This window comes from Poecile atricapillus, chromosome 35 (assembly GCF_030490865.1).
Source record: "Poecile atricapillus isolate bPoeAtr1 chromosome 35, bPoeAtr1.hap1, whole genome shotgun sequence".
NCBI classification, from domain to species: domain Eukaryota; kingdom Metazoa; phylum Chordata; class Aves; order Passeriformes; family Paridae; genus Poecile; species Poecile atricapillus.
This window is the reverse complement of record NC_081283.1, coordinates 1,583,233-1,600,456: the sequence shown is the minus strand read 5'-3', so window position 1 is coordinate 1,600,456 and position 17,224 is coordinate 1,583,233. Positions and strand designations below refer to the sequence as shown.

The window sequence follows — 17,224 nt, the reverse complement described above, 5'->3', positions numbered from 1 at the left end:
AAACCCCCTCCAAGGATGTGGGGACAGATTTGGTCCAGTTTTGGGACCAATTCGTACATTTCAGGTTCTGGGCAAGGCCCATCCCTTGTTTCCCTTCCATTTTGGAGGCAGCTCCTCCCGGGATGTCGAGGCTCTGCCCTTCCCTGTGGGGAGCAGTGTCGGTTCGTGGCTCTCTCGAAACCGGGAGGGGACCGAGTGATGCCAGAGGGGCTCATGGTGATGCTCTGGGACGAAACCCGCCCTACCTCGAGCGTCTCCTCACCCAGAGCCAAAGCCCCCGCCCAGTCCCGGCTCACTTCCCCCGGGTTTCGAAGCCGGGAATTCTATCCCTCAAATCCCCGGGACTCGCCCTCACCTCGAGTGCCCTGTTCCGGGTCCCCCCCACTCCGGGTCGGGTTCCAGGGCCCCCTCCCCGCGGTGTCCTGGCCCGGACCCCTCGTCCCTCCCCTGTCCCCGGTCCTGGCCCGGAGCCCTCGCCCGTCCCCTGTCCCCGGTCCTGGCCCGGACCCCTCGTCCCTCCCCTGTCCCCGGTCCTGGCCCGGAGCCCTCGTCCCTCCCCGGTCCTGGCCCGGACCCCTCGCCCGTCCCCTGTCCCCAGTCCTGGCCCGGAGCCCTCGCCCCTCCCCTGTCCCCTGTCCTGGCCCGGAGCCCTCGCCCCTCCCCTGCCCCCGGTTCTGGTCCGGAGCCCTCGCCCCTCCCCTGTCCCCGGTCCTGGCCCGGAGCCCTCGTCCCTCCCCTGTCCCCGGTCCTGGCCCGGAGCCCTCGTCCCTCCCCTGTCCCCGGTCCTGGCCCGGAGCCCTCGTCCCTCCCCTGTCCCCGGTCCTGGCCCGGAGCCCTCGCCCCTCCCCTGTCCCCGGTCCTGGCCCGGGAACCCGCCCCGCTCCCGCCGCCCCCACGTGCCGCGTTCCCGCCGTGCTGCCCCCACGTGACATCGGGGGCGTGGTCACTCCCTGCGTGAGTGACTGCAGGCTCAGCCAATTGCGCGCGGGAACGCCCCCATGCTCGCCGCTGATTGGCTGGTGGGCGGGCCAGTGAGGTGGCGGGGCGGGCGCACGGCGCGGCAGCGCGGAGGCCGCGGCGGCAGAGAGGTAAGATGGCGGCGGCGGCTCCTGCTCGCAATAGGGCCCGGTTTGCTCCTTATCGCTGCGCCCGAGTGCTTCTCCAGGGCTCCTCCGTCCTGAACCGTCCCGGAGGCGGCTTTTCTCCCGCTCTCCGCTCCGGCAGCGCTGTCTGGGCGCCCCTCAGGGGCGCCCCTCACGCCCGCCGCCCGCGGACAAAATGGCGGCGCAGGGGCGGCCGGAGCGCGCATGCGCGGGAGCGCGGCAGCAGAGCACGTGCGCGGGCGGGGGGCGCCGGGACAGACCGGGATGGGCACCGGGAGAGGGGCTGGGACGGACCGGGATGGGCACCGGGAGAGGGGCTGGGACAGACCGGGATGGGCACCGGGAGAGGGGCTGGGACAGACCGGGATGGGCACCGGGAGAGGGGCTGGGACAGACCGGGATGGGCACCGGGAGAGGGGCTGGGATGGAGCGGGATGGGCACCGGGAGAGGGGCTGGGACAGACCGGGATGGGCACCGGGAGAGGGGCTGGGACAGACCGGGATGGGCACCGGGAGAGGGGCTGGGACAGACCGGGATGGGCACCGGGAGAGGGGCTGGGATGGAGCGGGATGGGCACCGGGAGAGGGGCTGGGATGGAGCGGGATGGGCACCGGGAGAGGGGCTGGGACAGACCGGGATGGGCACCGGGAGAGGGGCTGGGATGGAGCGGGATGGGCACCGGGAGAGGGGCTGGGACAGACCGGGATGGGCACCGGGAGAGGGGCTGGGATGGACCGGGATAGAGGCTGGATAGATCAGGATGGGCACCGGGAGAGGGGCTGGGATGGAGCGGGATAGAGGCGGGGATAGATCAGGATGGGCACCGGGACAGAGGCGGGGATAGACCGGGATGGGCACCGGGAGAGGGGCTGGGACAGACCGGGATGGGCACCGGGAGAAGGGCTGGGATGGACCGGGATAGAGGCGGGGACAGACCGGGATCGGCACCGGGAGAAGGGCTGGGATGGAGCGGGATAGAGGCGGGGATAGATCAGGATGGGCACCGGGACAGAGGCGGGGATAGACCGGGATGGGCACCGGGAGAAGGGCTCGGATGGAGCGGGATGGGCACCAGAAAAGACCGGGATAGACGGTGGCTGAGGCTGGATAGGCAGTGGGGATGTGCTGGGATGGAGGCGTGGATGGACACCGGTAGCGGGGCAGGACGAGTCACCGGGATATGTCGGGATAGAGGCGATAGGCACTGGGAACACCGAGGAGATGCACTGGAGGTGCACTGGGAGAAGAGGATTTCTGCAGGGCTAAAAGTTCCCTCGGACATTATTGGGAATTATCTCCATAGAAGAACCCTCATTTTCTGCTGAAGGGGTCAGGCTTTTATTCAACTTCTTTCCCGCTGCTACTTTTTATTTTATCAGCGTTTTATTCCATTCCCTTTGCTTGCTCTGCATCCCTTCTGCAGCGTGGGGATGAACAGGATCCGGATTCACGTGTTGCCGACGAGCCGAGGCCGCCTGACCCCGGTGCCACGGCCGCAGGAGCCCTTGGGCTGTGCCTTCGCCCCCCGGCCCTGCTCCCAGCCCCGCCTGGAAGGGCAGGAATTCTGCATCAAGCACATCCTCGAGGACAGGAATGCTCCCTTCAAACAGTGCAGCTACGTGTCCACAAAGAACGGGAAGCGTTGTCCCAACGCTGCTCCCAAACCTGAGAAGAAGGATGGGTGAGTGGCTCTGCCTCCTGGTTTTCCAGTCCCAAACTCTGTGGAATTAAAACAGGCAAGGGGAGGTTTTTCTCTTTGTCTTCCATGTTGAAGGAACAGCTGGAGCTGTGTCAGGGGAGGTTTTATACTGGATTTTGGGAAAAGGTTCTTCTCCCAGTTGAGCACTTGAACAGTTCCTCAGGGCAGTGGTCACATTCACAACCCTGCCAGAGCCCAAGGAGTGTTTGGATAATGCACCCAGGAACATGGTGGGATTTTGGGATGTCCTGTTCAAGGCCAGGAGATGGACTTGGTGATCCTTGTGGGTCCCTTTCAGGATATTCCATGGTTCTTCTCTTTCAGCTGCTGCATTTGGGTTACCTCTGAGAAGCATCTTCCTTTTTTCAAAGTGTTTTTAAGCTGGAGAAAGACTCCATGGAGTTAATTTGGGACTGTGAGCTGTGCCCTGGCCCAGCAGAAGGTGGCTGCAGTGCTCCAGGCCCTGCACTGGATCCATGTGTGCTGTCCCTCCCTCATCCCAGCACATCCCGCTGCCTGTGCCAGGGGATAATCCCCAGAGCAGCCACTCACATCCCTGTGGAGCTTTGACCTGCTTGTGCTGCTGCTTCCCTTCGGCTGTTAAAGTGCTGGAGTGTTGGGGATGGAAGGGATGGAACAGTTGTGGATGACAGAACGCAGATTCCTCAAAGGAGCGTTGCTTCCAGGGATTTACTGGGATGTGGACAGTGGTTGTCTCCACACTGGTCCCTGTGCCATAAAATGTGGGGAAGGCAGAGTCCAGTGAGAACATTTAGAAGCAGAAGAGCTCAGAAACTCACCCACCTCACTGGCTTTAACTGGAAGCTCTTCTCACTCCCTGCTGCCTGAGGTGATGCTCCCACTGTGGTGGGTGGGCTCTGTGCATTCCCAGGCTGGACCTGCATCCAGCTCCCTGTGAGAGATTCCAGGTGCCAGGAACCTTTTGCCTTGGCCAATTCCCTTCTGCCCTGCTCAGGTGAAACCTTGCATCCAGAGCTGCTTCCAGCCCTGACCCCAGCACAGGAAAAACATGGAGCAGTTGGAGTGAGTTCAGAGAGGCACCAAGATGAGCAGAGGCAGGAGCAGCTCTTCTAGAAGGAAAAGCTGAGAGAATTAGAATTATTCTGGAAAAGAGAGGCTCAGATTTGACCTAATTGTAACCTAAAAGTGCCTGAAGGGGTTGCAGGAAGTTGGATAAACTATTTACAAGGGGTGGAGTGCCAGGACAAGAGGGAATGGCTTCCCACTGCCAGAGGCAGGATGGGATATTTGGAACAAATTTCTCCCTGTGAGATTGGGGAGGCCCTTGCACATTTTGCTCAGAGAGGCTGTGGCTGCCCCATGGTCCCTGGAAGTGTCCAGGGCTGGGTTGGACGGGGCTTGGAGCAACCTGGGATAGTGGAAATTGTCCCTGGCCGTGGCAGGGGTGGACCTGGATGATCTTTACATTCCCTCCCAATCCAAAGCATGCTGGGATTCTGTGGAAATGCAGGAATGCAGAAGGTTTGGGAGCTATTGCAGGGTTGGTGGCTGCTCCTCTGGAATGGCTGTGCGCATTTCAATCCCTTGAGGGGCCTCTTCAAAAGAGGATTTTCCCCCCACACCCCCATTTTGTCTCTCATGAGGAAAACAGGAAGATTTTAATCCCCAGATTATTGTGGCATCATCATCCTGCATTTCAGCCAACAGGCTTGAAAGCCTGAGGAATGCACTGAGGCCAAAGCAAAGGCTGGGGATCCATGGGAGCTGCTGGTGTGAGGGAGGTGTCCCTGAGTGTTTGGATGCTCCTGAGATTGCTGAGCAGTGCTGTTGGAGGCAAAGCTGGGAATTGCTTTGGGGTTTGGTGATGGAGGAGGGATTCCAGCAGCAGGAGCCAGGAGAGCAAGCCGGGGTCAGGCTGGGAGGGAGCTCAGATCAGCTTTTAGGTTCTTCCTAAAAGAAGAACTGCCAGCACTGCCCAAACCCAGCCCAGCCCTGGGGGCTCAGCTCTGCTCTGCAGAGCCCTCCCAGCTCAGGGCACTGCCCAGGGGAAGCTCTGGCTCTGCAGGCTCTGATGGGAATGTCAGAGCAACCCTGAGGAGGCTGGAAAAGCGACACTGATGCTGCCTGTAAGGCACCCTGTGCTGATTTCTGTCACTGCCTGGTTAAGTGTTGGAGTCTGGCATACAGAGTGTGTGCCCTTGTTTCTGATACTTAACTCTAAGATCCAGAAAAACACTGAATTTCATATAATACGAAATTCATGAGCATGTTTTCATGGTGATACATGAAAACAACTGTTCAAGTTAGATACAAAAGCTAGAAGTGTGTGTAGATTAGAGAGTTTTCTTAATTCACTGGGTGAAAAAGTTAGTTCAGAAAGCAGAAGACAAGATGGAGGATTTAGGGTGTTGTCTCTTATCCCTTCTTCTTTCTTCTTCATGTTCTTCTTGTACAACCCAAATTATTGTCCAGTTCCTTTCCTGGCTGTGGGTTGTGCTGAGCCTGTGCTTTGTCCTGCAGCACATCATTCTGTGCGGAGCACGCCCGACGGAACGCGCTGGCGCTCCAGGCTCAGCTGAAGAAATCCAACCCCGGGCCCGTGGGTGAGACCCTCCTGTGCCAGCTGAGCTCCTACGCCCGCGCAGAGCTGGGCTCCCAGAGCACGGAGAGCAGCCGCAGCGAGGCCAGCAGAATCCTGGGTAAGCCTTGAACCTGATGCCTCAGCATTTCAGCATTTCTATTTTTCAATCCCTGGACTGCATTGGTGCAGAACTCTAAGCTCCCTGTGAAGCGTTTGCTACTGTGTTCACATTTGGGATGGACAGAACAATCCCTCTAGGCCTGAAACTCAAGGACACCCTCCAGCCTCAGGCCCCAAAAAGTGTAAACAAAAGTGAATTGGTGGGGAGTGAACTGAGGGAACGTGACTTCATTACCTGAAGTTTTAATTGGAGGATTAACCCTTGAGATGTAAATGGACCAAAGTTAGATCTGTCTGAAAAACTCGTGCCCAGCATCCATCTTGGGTGTAGCCTCTGGGAGAGTTTTGACAGCCCAAGTTGTATCTACTGAAGGCCTTAAATAAATACCCACTTTATTCTCTTAACCTTGTCTAGCCTCTGTTCCAGGCAGCCCCTCCAAGGCATCAAACCCAAAGGCAGCAATATCCCTTCAGTCCAGTGGGAAAAAGATCCCGTGGTCTGGGAGTGAAAGCTGGGGTTTTGTGAAGCCTGGTGTGTCTCACCTGCAGAGAAATCACACCACCAGACCCAGATCCTGCAGCTTTAGCATGGAAGTGTTAGTAGGGCTGCTAAATAGCACCACTGGAATTCTGTGGTTAATGGGAAGGCTGAAGCATCATTCCCAGTGTGTTCTGGCTGTTCCAAGCTGGGAGGTTTCCTGTTTCCTGCTCCATGTCCCTCTCTCAGAGTTTTGGGGTGGAGAATTGCCTCTTGGCATGAGGCAGAGCCGGCTCAGCTCCATGGGGCTGAGCTCCAGAGTGTCCCTGGCCATGCTGGGGTGTGGGACAGTGTGCTGTGAGTCTCGGTGCTGTGTCTTGCAGACGAGGACAGCTGGAGTGACTGCGAGCAGGACCCTGTCACCGTGGAGCAGACATGGCGTGGGGACCCTGACAGTGAAGCCGACAGCATCGACAGCGACCAGGAGGATCCCCTCAAGTAGGCTGGGGAATTAAATCCATGTTACATTTTGGGAGGGCTCAGCCTGGAAAAAAGGCTCAGGGGGAACCTTCTGGCTCTCCACAACTCCCTGAGACGAGGCTGCAGCCAAGTGGGGATCAGGCTCTGCTCTCAGGAAACAAGGGACAGGACAAGGGGAAACAGCCTCAGTCTGTGCCAGGAGAGGTTCAGGTTGGACATCAGGAGGAACTTCTTCATGGAAAGAGTTGTCAAGCATTAGAACTGCCCAGGAAGGTGGTGCAGTCCCTATCCCTGGAAAGCTTTTCCAATCTCTGGGATTCCATGGTGGCTGCTGACTGCTACACACATATTCCATGTTCTGGGCTTGCTGTGGCTCTGGGCACAGTGGTTGTGTTAAAAACATGACGGTATCTGGGGTTTTTCATGGATTTGTGCCCACGTGGTTTGTTGGCTGTGGATACTCTCAGATCCTGGAGCTGGGGTTTTCTGGCAAGCACTTGCTGCTCATCCTCTTCCAGAGTGTAATGGATCACACAGCAGCTTCTCTGGGTGATCCCATCTCTTCAAAAAAGCCTGAAATTGAGTATTTCAGCTCATCATTTGTTGATGGTGTAACCCAGAGTGTTCCCAATAACATCAGTGTTGTTTGTGGGGGGGAACAGCCCAGAGGGACCTCCACATAATAATAATCATGAGAGAGCCCCACAGATTCAGAGAATCAAACCTTGAGAGTCTCCCAAATCCTTTGGGGCATCAGCTCTGAGGCACTCCCAAACCCTTTGGAAGAATTATCCTGAGAGGCTTCCCCAGGCTTTGGGGGTTCAGCCTTGAGGGACCCCCACACCCTTCAGGAGGCCAGCCCCATGGGACCCCTCCATGTCATTTGGGGTCTAGCCCTGAAGGACCTCCACACCTTTTGTGGCAACTAGCCCGAGGGACTCCCCACACCCTGAGGGGGATAAGCCCTGAGAGATCCCCACACCCTGAGGGGGATAAGCCCTGAGGGATCCCCCACACCCTGAGGGGGATAAGCCCTGAGGGATCCCCACACCCTGAGGGGGATAAGCCCTGAGGGATCCCCACACCCTGAGGGATCCCCACACCCTGAGGGGGATAAGCCCTGAGGGGGATAAGCCCTGAAGGATCCCCACACCTTTAGGGGTTCAGCCTTGAGAGACCTCCACACCCTTTGGGGGTTCGTTCCTGAGAGACCCCCAGGCTCTTCAGTGGCAAAAAACCCACGGGATCCCCAGAGCCTTCAGGGATCAGCCCTGAGGGGTCCCCCCACCCTTTGGGGGGGATCAGTCGTGAGGGTCCCTGCCAAGCAGCCCCTGTTCCGTGGGTTTTGCAGGCATGCTGGTGTGTACACGGCTGAGGAGGTGGCTCTGATCATGCGGGAGAAGCTGATCCGGCTCCAGTCCCTCTACATCGACCAGTTCAAGCGGCTCCAGCACCTGCTGAAGGAGAAGAAGCGTCGGTTCCTGCACAGCAGGAAGGGAGAGCATGAGGCCATTGGTGAGCTCAGACCTCCTGCCTGAGGGTGTGCACAGAAATCTGCTAAAATGGGGGGGTTTGGGCCTTTCTAGAGGCAGATTTCAGAGCAGGGTAAGGGGAGGGTTCCACACTCAGAGGAGGTGTTTCTTTGAGGGGCTGGGGAAGTGGCTGGTGCACAAGGAGAAGGTTCTGGAGAGCTGAGGGAGCTGGGGAGGGGCTGAACCTGGAGAAAAGGGATCTCAGGTGGGACCATCTCACTCTCTGTAACTCCCTGACGGGAGGGTGCAGCCAGGTGGGGATCAGGATCTGCTCCCACGGACAGTGAGACAAGAGGGAATGGCCTCAAACTGTGCCAGGGGAGGTTTGGGTTGGACTTTTCTCTGTGGAAAAGGTTGTCAGGCATTGGAAGTGCTCAGGGACGTGCTGGAGTCCCCGTCCCTGGAGGTGTTCAGGGAACAGCTGGACATTGCACTCAGTGCTCTGGTCTGGTTGACAAGGTAGGATCAGTCACAGGTTGGACTCTGATCCTGGAGAGCTCTTCCAGAGTGATTCCATGATTCTGTGCTGGTCCTGTGCCCAGAGATCCATATCACTGAAGTTCCAGTGCATTTCTTTGCTCTTCAGAGCTTGCAGTGTTGGCAGGAAATGAGCTATAATGTTAATTCTGAGACAAAAGTGCTTATTTTGTACTGGGATTTCCTGTTTTTTGCTTTTACGAACAAAAAATATTCATCCTTAAGGCCTTTGGTGTGTGGACAGGAGTTGATTCCAGTAACACCAGTGCTGCTGTACTGGCTTATTCCTCCTTAGCAGGGATGCAGCTTTCCCTCTGCCTCTGCTGGCATTCTCCCTGTGCAGAATATGCTCTTGGAAGCAGGAATTCCCAGTTCAACAGAGGCAAAACCGAGTTGTGTAACTGATCCCAAGTATTGCAGAGCAAAGGACTCTTTTTTTCCAGCATCATCCTTTAATAGCTCATCCTGGAAAACGCCATAATTCAGCTCAGGCTCGAGTAAAAATAACCAGGAGTTTCGTACATACCAATTTTGCAGAACTCTTTTTAGCAAACGAGTCAGAGAAAAGCAGATCCTGAGCATTGCCCTGTAATTACACCAGGAATGCTGGCGGGAAGCTTCCAGAACTCGCACAGGAGTGACCTGGAATTTGACAAGCTTCTATTCTGCTGCTGAAATCACAATGGACGGGAGTGGCTGAATTATTTTTAAAGGAGGTTTTAAAAATACTCTGTGGGCCCAAGTGTTCCTGGTGTGTGTGAAGAGGTCAGGATAAATTTTGGGATGGAACCTGCACTGCCAGGCATCACCCAAAGCTGCTCTTCTGTTGGTCCAGTGGATGGAGCCCTCAGAGCCTTTGATGGCTGATCTGGCCCCTTGATGCCAAAAAAAAAAAAACGTGGGTGGAGATTCTTAACTCTTCCTTTATTCCTGCAGGAAGCAGCCTCCTGACAGGGCCAGAGGGGCTGATGGCCAAGGAGAGGGAGAATCTGAAGCGGCTCAAGTGCCTGCGGCGTTACCGGCAGCGCTACGGGGTGGAGGCTCTGCTGCACCGGCAGCTCCGGGAGAGAAGGGTCCTGGCCACCGATGGTGCGGCCCAGCAGGTCCGTGGGGACATCCTGGATGGGTCTCTTGTGTCTTCCCCTGGCAGATGTAACAGCTTTCCTGCAGGGACAGCCCTGGCTGACACCCTCCTGGGTTTGGAGAAGCTCCTGGGTTTGTTGAGGCTCGTGGGAGCTCTTGGGTTTATGGGAGCTCCTGGGTCTGTGATAGCTTGTGTGGCTGCAGGAGCTCTCGGCTCTGTGGGAGCTCTTGGTGACCACACCTTGGATGCTGGGGTCAGGATTGGGCTCCTTGCAGCAAGGAAGACATTGAGGGTGGAGTCCAGAGAAGGGAATGGAGCTGGGGAAGGGACTGGAGCACAGGAAAGGTCTGGAAAACTCCTGAGGAGATGAGGGAGCTGGGGGGATCAGCCTGGAGGAAAGGGAGCTCAGGGTGTTTGGAAGCTTGAGGATTTTTGGGAGCTCCTGGGTCTTTAGGAGCTCATGGGTTGTGGAAACTTGTGGGTTTCTCAAGGCTCTCAGGTTTTTGGGAGCTCTTTGGTCTGTGGGAGCTCCTGGGTCTGAGTCCATTCCATTGCCTAAAGAAAACTTTATAAAAAGAGGGAGAGGGAGTTCTAAATAAGCAGGCAGTGACAGGACAAGAGGGAATGGTTTTAAACTAAGAGATGAGAGGTTTAGGTGGGATATTTGGAACAAATTCCCCCGTGTGAGGGTGGGGAGGCCCTGGCACAGGGTGCCCAGAGCAGCTGTGGCTGCCCCATCCCTGGAAGTGCCCAAGGCCAGGCTGGATGGGGCTTGGGAGCAACCTGGGGTAGTGGAAGGTGTCCCTGCCCATGGGAGCAGGAGCTAAAGGAGCTTTCCAGTCTCTCTTACCCAAACCATTCCGTGATTTCAGGCACACACCACCCGCTCCAGCCAGCGCTGCTTGGCCTTTGTTGATGATGTCCGATGCTCCAACCCGTCCCTCCCGATGACCCGGCACTGCCTCACACGTATCCTTTCATCCTGGCACTCCTCCTCAGTGTTTGCCAGCAGTTTGCCCTGTGGCTGTGCCTCTTTTCCCCTCTCTGGCCCTGAATCAAGGCCATCGGTTTGCTGTAGCCGTTGGTTTCAAGCAGGAGCCCAGAGGAAATGTCTCCCTGTCTGTTGGTGCTCCCATCCCGTGGAACTGCCAATTCGTGTGGGAGCAACAAAGGGCTGGGCTGGTCCCAGGGGTGGTCCTGCTGTGTCCACAACATCCAAACAGGGTGAGCATTTCACTTGGAAAGCAGAGAAACCTGTGAGGGATGTGCATGGATTCCCTCCAGGGATGGGGATTCCACCACCTCCCTGAGCTGCCCTTCCAGTGTCTGACCACCCTTTCCACGGAAGAAATTCCTCCTGATGAATTCAGAAATTCCTGAACCTCCCCTGACAAAGCTTGAAGCTCTTCCCTCTTGTCCTGTCCCTTGTTCCCTGGGAGCAGAGCCTGGTCCCCACCTGAGGACACGTACACCAGAGCACGGCCTTGGGGATTTGTGGAGGATCTGGAGGGGGAGTTTTGAGCCCTCTTGGAGCTGCTATGGGCCAGCTCTGTCTCTGTGACCCTTCAAAAGGTTCTCGTGTGTGTGTGTGAAAAGCCTTGAGCTGTTCCACCTCCCAGATCAGCCTCAGCTATTGGGGAGCTGGCACTGAAAGTTCCACTGGGATCCCCCAGCTCACGGATGATCCCCGGGATGGGATCACAGATCCCCCAGCTCAGGGATGACCCCCAGTACGGGATCACAGATCCCCCAGCTCAGGGATGATCCCCAGTACAGGATCACAGATCCCCCAGCTCAGGGATGACCCCCAGTACGGGATCACAGATCCCCCAGCTCAAGGATGATCCCCAGGATGGGATCACAGATCCCCCAGCTCAGGGATGTTCCCCAGTATGGGATCACAGATCCCCCAGCTCAGGGATGATCCCCAGGATGGGATCACAGATCCCCCAGTTCAGGGATGATCCCCAGTACAGGATCACTGATCCCCCAGCTCAGGGATGATCCCCAGGATGGGATCACAGATCCCCCAGCTCAGGGATGATCCCCAGGAGGGGATCACTGATCCCCCATCTCAGGGATGATCCCCAGTATGGGATCACTGATCCCCCAGTTCAGGGATGACCCCCAGTACAGGATCACAGATCCCCCAGCTCAGGGATGATCCCCAGTACAGGATCACAGATCCCCCATCTCAGGGATGATCCCAGTATGGGAGCCATGGACCCCAGCATTGCCCTGGGTGCATCTGCTCCATCCACTCTTGGGACTGGGAGTGGGTGAACGTGTCCAGGTTTGGATTGGGCTGGAGCTGCAGGAGGGAGCAGTGGGGTGAGTCAGGACAAGATCTGGTGCTGGGTCCCAGGGCTGGGTGAGGAGGAGCTTCTGGATCTCTGGGAGGTGCTGGGTTTGTGTGAACTCTTGGGTTTATCTGAGTTCCTGGGTCTGTGGGAATTCCTGGGTTTGTGGGAGCTCCTGGGTCTGCAGGAGATTTTGAGTTTTTGGGAGCTCTTGGGTCTTGAGGAGCTGTCAGATTTCTTGTGAGATTCTGGATTTTTGAGAGCCCCTGGGTTTGTTTTGTCCGTGGAGTTATCAGACTCCCCCAGCCCTGTGCAGGGAGCAGGAGCTGGAAGCTGCCTTTGTTTCTCTCTAACCACCACAGACCTCAAAATAAAGACAGGAGAAATCCCATAAAACAGCCGGAGAAGCTGCTGTTGGCAGCTGGCGCTCCCGGGAGGGAGGGGAAGAGCTGGGTCTGGCGGGAGCTCTCAGCTGACTCTCTCTGACAAAAACAAGCTTTTCCTCGGGCAGCTGATAACATCTGATAACATCTGCGGCTTTTCGGGAGGCTCTTGGGCTCTGTTTGCTTCCAGGAGCTGGATTGTTTGTGACAGGGCACTAAAGGGATGGGGAAAAGCTGGGAGGCTCCAGATGGAGCCTGGGATTTTTGTCCTCTTGGCAATCTGTGCTTTTGGCTACCAGTAAAGTCGGTGCTGGAGCTGGGAGTTGCTCCAGGAGATGAAAATCTGCCTTTCCCACCCCCTGTTCCCTCACCACATCTTCTCTTGGGTGTCCCAGGTCCTTCTCTGTTGGGCTGGGCTCTGACATTGCTGCCAGCCCAGATTATGGCTCCCCACAGCCTGCTGGGAAGTGGATTCCTGAGAAATCCTTGGAGTAGGGAGGAGAGGAGGAAAGGGTGAATCTCTAACCTGGACAGCTAAAGAAACTGGCTTAAACTTGGTGTTTTTTCCCAGTTTTATGTGGGTTTGGGATTTTTTTCCCCCCTCCCACACTGGTGTGTGTGAGGAAATTGCAGTTGGGATGATCCTGGTTGGAAGGGGATGGAAGAGGAGAGAAATGGGAAGGAGAAGGGGGTTGGAAGAAGAGGCTGGAAGAAGTGAATGGGAGTTGAAAAAGAGGAAGGGGTGGGAAGAAAAGAAAGAGATTGAAAGAGGAGGAAAAGGAGGAATGGAATCAGAAGAGGAGGATGGGATCAGAATGGGGCTTGGAAGAAGAGGATGGGTGTGGGAAGAGGAGGAAGGAGTGGGAAGAGGAGGAAAGGGTTGGAAGTTGATGGGTTCAGAGCAGACTGGGTTTTGATCTGTAGCTCCTCTCCTGGATCGCTCTGCAAGTGTGATGCAATTGAAGCAGAGTTTCTGTTTGGGATTAAAGGCAGGAAATCCCATTTACACCTCTGGCAGGAACAGGTTTTCCATTGGGAAGGAAAATGCAGTGGGAAGATAGAAATACCATAACTAAACTCCTGGCTGTGGAAAAGGCATTGTGTGTGCTGGGATCTCCCTGCCTGTGGGGCTGGAGCTGATCGTTTTCCATGGATGTCTGCAAACAAAAGTTAATCCTGCGCCTTTGTGACATCCTGCTGAGTATCTGTGAGTGGTTTCCAGGGATCCAGCCACATCTCCCAGCCCCCACGGGGGGGTTTGTGGCTCTTGTCCCAGTTTTCCATCATGGAAATTATGTCACCCACATCCCTGGGCAGTTGGGGTGCTGCTCTAGGCTCTGGATTCCTGATCTGGGAGAAACTGGGGTGGGTTTAACACCATTTGTGGGGGAATTGGGAGAGTTTCTCAGCATTTATCCCTCTGGATGTGTCTCTGGCTGTACCTCTGCTGCTTTCCTTGACCTCCTCTTGCCAGATATCTGCCAGGATACGAACCAGACGCTGTTCAAGCCGTGCCAGGGCTCGGAGGAAGTTCCCTGCAACAAGCCCGTGCCTGTGAGCCTGTCAGAGGAGCCGTGCTGCCCCCTGCACCTCCGCCTGCCCCCCCAGATGTACGTCCCAGAGCAGGTCCTGGCTGTCCCCCAGGAGCTGGGAGCTGCTCCCACGGATCTGTACCTGAGCGCAGCCGAGCTCCAGCCCACAGAGAGTTTGCCCCTGGAATTCAGCGATGTAAGTGGGAAATCTGCCCCTGTGCCCACCTGAGAGCTCACCTGGAATGCTGGATGGGATGGAATTCCCATCCAGGTCTGGGAAGCTCAGCACAGGAAGAGCTGCTGGAGCCAAAGGAGGCCACGGAGATGTTCCAAGGGCTGGAACAGCTCTGGAGCCAGGCTGGGAGTGCTGAGGATGTCCAACCTGGAGAAGAGAAGGATCCAGGGACGCCTTAGAGCCCCTTCCATTGGCTGTAGAGAGCTGGAAATGGTCTTGGGAGAGGGGATGGAGTGCTAGGACAAAGGGGGAATGGCTTCCCACCTGCCCAGGGTTAGATGGGATATTTGGAAGGAATTCCTGCAAGGTTGGGGGGCCCAGAGAAGCTGTGGCTGCCCCTGGCTCCCTGGAAGTGTCCAGGGCTGGGTTGGACGGGGCTTGGAGCAACCTGGGATAGTGGAAATTGTCCCTGGCCGTGGCAGGGGTGGACCTGGATGATCTTTACATTCCCTCCCAATCCAAAGCATGCTGGGATTCTGTGGAAATGCAGGAATGCAGAAGGTTTGGGAGCTATTGCAGGGTTGGTGGCTGCTCCTCTGGAATGGCTGTGCGCATTTCAATCCCTTGAGGGGCCTCTTCAAAAGAGGATTTTCCCCCCACACCCCCATTTTGTCTCTCATGAGGAAAACAGGAAGATTTTAATCCCCAGATTATTGTGGCATCATCATCCTGCATTTCAGCCAACAGGCTTGAAAGCCTGAGGAATGCACTGAGGCCAAAGCAAAGGCTGGGGATCCATGGGAGCTGCTGGTGTGAGGGAGGTGTCCCTGAGTGTTTGGATGCTCCTGAGATTGCTGAGCAGTGCTGTTGGAGGCAAAGCTGGGAATTGCTTTGGGGTTTGGTGATGGAGGAGGGATTCCAGCAGCAGGAGCCAGGAGAGCAAGCCGGGGTCAGGCTGGGAGGGAGCTCAGATCAGATCCCAGCCCCTTGCTGTGCAAACAGGAGGTAGATTTTTTGGGTTAGAAAGGAAAAATGGGATTGTTTTCCCTCATCCTGTCCTTTGAGAGGGTTCTGAGCTCCCTCTGGAGCGCTGTGGATTCACGGAAGCTGCCGGGGGCATCTGTGTTGTGTCTCACGTCGTGCCAGGCTGGGGAAGCGCCACTCGTGAGTCACAGGAATCTCGCCCTCGTGTCAAACCCCCTTTGGAGCCAAAACAAATCCCAGCCTCTCCTGAATCCCAGCCTCTCTCCTTGTCAGGGAGGGCAGATGGAGGAGTCCTCAGAGCCTGTCCATCCCCATCTGTGGTGTCAGGGCAAACAGAGGAGGTGTGACATCCTAGGAGAGGGTGGGGATGTTCCAGGTGTCCCCTGGAATGTGTGTGACATCCTGGGGATCAAGGATTGCTCCAGGTGTCCCCTGGAATGTGTGTGACATCCTGGGGATCAGGGATTGCTCCGGGGGTCCCCAGGAATGTGTGTGACATCCTGGGGTTCAGGGACTGCTCTTGGGGTCCCCAGAAGGGTGTGATTGGACCCTGTCAAAGCCATTCCAGGTGCTGGAGGGACATTTTGGGGACAGCACGTCACGCTGGGCTCCAGGTGTCCCACACCTTGTCCTCAGCAGTGCCAGCTGGGATCATGGCATTCCAGGAGGAGTAGGGGGTTCCTGGGGTGTGTTCCTGCCTGATGGCCGGGTGTCCCACTGGCATGGTGCCCACTCCTCCTCCTCCTCCTCCTCCCAGCCTTTCTCCTCCCTTTCCTGCTGCTCCAGAGGACTGGAGCCTCCTCAGACCCCTCCTGATGAGCCGCTCTGCTGTTTCCCCTGCCAGGACCTGGACGTGGTGGGTGATGGGATGCAGTGCCCCCCATCCCCTCTGCTCTTTGACCCTTCTGTGACCCTCGATCCGTCCCTGCGGGACATGGCCGAGGCTCCCATCGACATCCTGGCGCTGGAGGAGCCGGACAGGGGCAGCTCCTGTGCCCCGCTCGTCCCTGCGGCCGAGGGGCCTGCGCAGGTACGGCCGGGTGGGACTGCTCCCCCCGGGGTGGGCTTTTCCCAGCAGGAAACCCCCCCTATTCCACCAGAACACACATCAGCTGCAGAGCTCGGGTGTGCCCGGGGTCTGGATGGCATTAGGAGTGCCAGGGTGGGGGTGGCAGCCCCTGAGGTGGCTCTGTGGGTGGCTCAGAACCACCCTTGTCCTGGGAATGTCTGGGACACTGGGGATGTCTGGCCAAGGGGGTTGCCTGCTGTTGGAATGTCTTCATCCCAGCTGGGGTTTTTTAGGGGAGTTGTTTCCCAGGCCAGGAGTTTTCCTTTCTTCCTTGGAGTCTTTTTCACTGGAATAACTGAAATTTGCTCCTCTCATCCTGCCTGGAGCCAGGGGCTTCTTTGGGGTGTCCCCACAGGGACGGGTGATGTCACCCATCCCCCTGTCCTGCCTCTCCTGTCACGCCTCCTGGGGTAAAAGCCACGTTTTGGGGTGGGGAGGGCACAGCCCAGGCTCTGACTGAAGACCCCCAGTTTGCTGTAGCTGTTGGTTTCAAGCAGGAGCCCAGAGGAAATGTCTCCCGGTCTGTTGGTGCTCCCATCCTATGGAGCAGCCAATTCGTGTGGGAGCAACACTGTCCCAGGCTGTCCCAGCACAGCCAACACTGTCCCTGTCCTGTCCCCAGCAGAGTCACCTCCCGTTCCAGCCGGGGCCCCGGGATCAGCAGCAGCCGGAGGGAACGGCCCCGGCCCGGGGAGCAGCTGCCAACGGGAGCCTGGAGCCGGGGGCCGTGAGCTGAGCCCGGCAGCACCGGGGTCTCCACACCCGGGGAACCTTCAGCGTGTGGGATCTGGGGGGAGCGAGCTGCTGGAGACCTCTCCAGTGCCAGCATGAGCTGCAGCTCTGGCTCCTGCACCGATTCCTGGAGCCACAGCGAGCCCTGAAACCCCGGGATGGGGTCTCCAGACCCTCCCATCCTCTGTGGGGATGGAGCAGCCACAGAGGACAGGGCAGGGGAATCACGGAACTTCTGGGATCCTTTACCGTGCCCTGGGGGGAGCGATGTGGCCCTGGGATGTTTTGGGGGGACAGAGGTTCCGTCCCACGGGGTCCCCCACAATAAAGTGTTGGAGGTGGGTGCTCGGTGTCCCTGTGTCGTGTGGATGAGGAGGGTTGGGGTGTCCGGGGGTGCCCCGGGGGGGGCTCGGTGCCCTCCCGGGGCAGGGGGACCCTGCTGCTGCCAGACCCCGACTCCTGCTACCGGGGCCGCCCTTTGGGGGTCCCCCGTTATTTCGGTCTCGGCCGCC

At 57.4% G+C, this 17,224-nt stretch overlaps 1 protein-coding gene and 2 non-coding genes across 5 annotated transcripts; all 3 read left to right on the top strand.

Annotated features, from left to right (window-relative positions):
- The first annotated feature begins 967 nt into the window (after positions 1-967).
- On the top strand, positions 968-17,056 carry KANSL2 (KAT8 regulatory NSL complex subunit 2). Of its 3 annotated transcripts, none has more exons than XM_058861205.1 (10): positions 968-1,088; positions 2,528-2,785; positions 5,306-5,484; positions 6,348-6,462; positions 7,796-7,959; positions 9,390-9,556; positions 10,410-10,506; positions 13,695-13,948; positions 15,756-15,941; positions 16,603-17,056. In XM_058861205.1, exons 2-10 carry the CDS (start codon positions 2,535-2,537, stop codon positions 16,714-16,716), a joined length of 1,527 nt encoding a protein of 508 aa, XP_058717188.1. In that variant the 5' UTR covers positions 968-1,088; positions 2,528-2,534; the 3' UTR covers positions 16,717-17,056. The 3 variants fall into 3 exon arrangements, with proteins under 3 accessions (XP_058717188.1, XP_058717187.1, XP_058717189.1); XM_058861204.1 differs by lacking the exon at positions 968-1,088 and adding an exon at positions 2,083-2,433; XM_058861206.1 differs by lacking the exon at positions 968-1,088 and adding an exon at positions 2,084-2,433 and having other exon boundaries at positions 16,606-17,056.
- On the top strand, positions 10,582-10,709 carry LOC131590955 (small nucleolar RNA SNORA2/SNORA34 family). Its single transcript, XR_009280226.1, has one exon. It is a non-coding gene; the product is annotated as a small nucleolar RNA SNORA2/SNORA34 family (small nucleolar RNA).
- LOC131590956 (small nucleolar RNA SNORA2/SNORA34 family) lies at positions 16,427-16,554 on the top strand. The gene has a single exon (XR_009280227.1). It is a non-coding gene; the product is annotated as a small nucleolar RNA SNORA2/SNORA34 family (small nucleolar RNA).
- Positions 17,057-17,224: the final 168 nt, after the last annotated feature.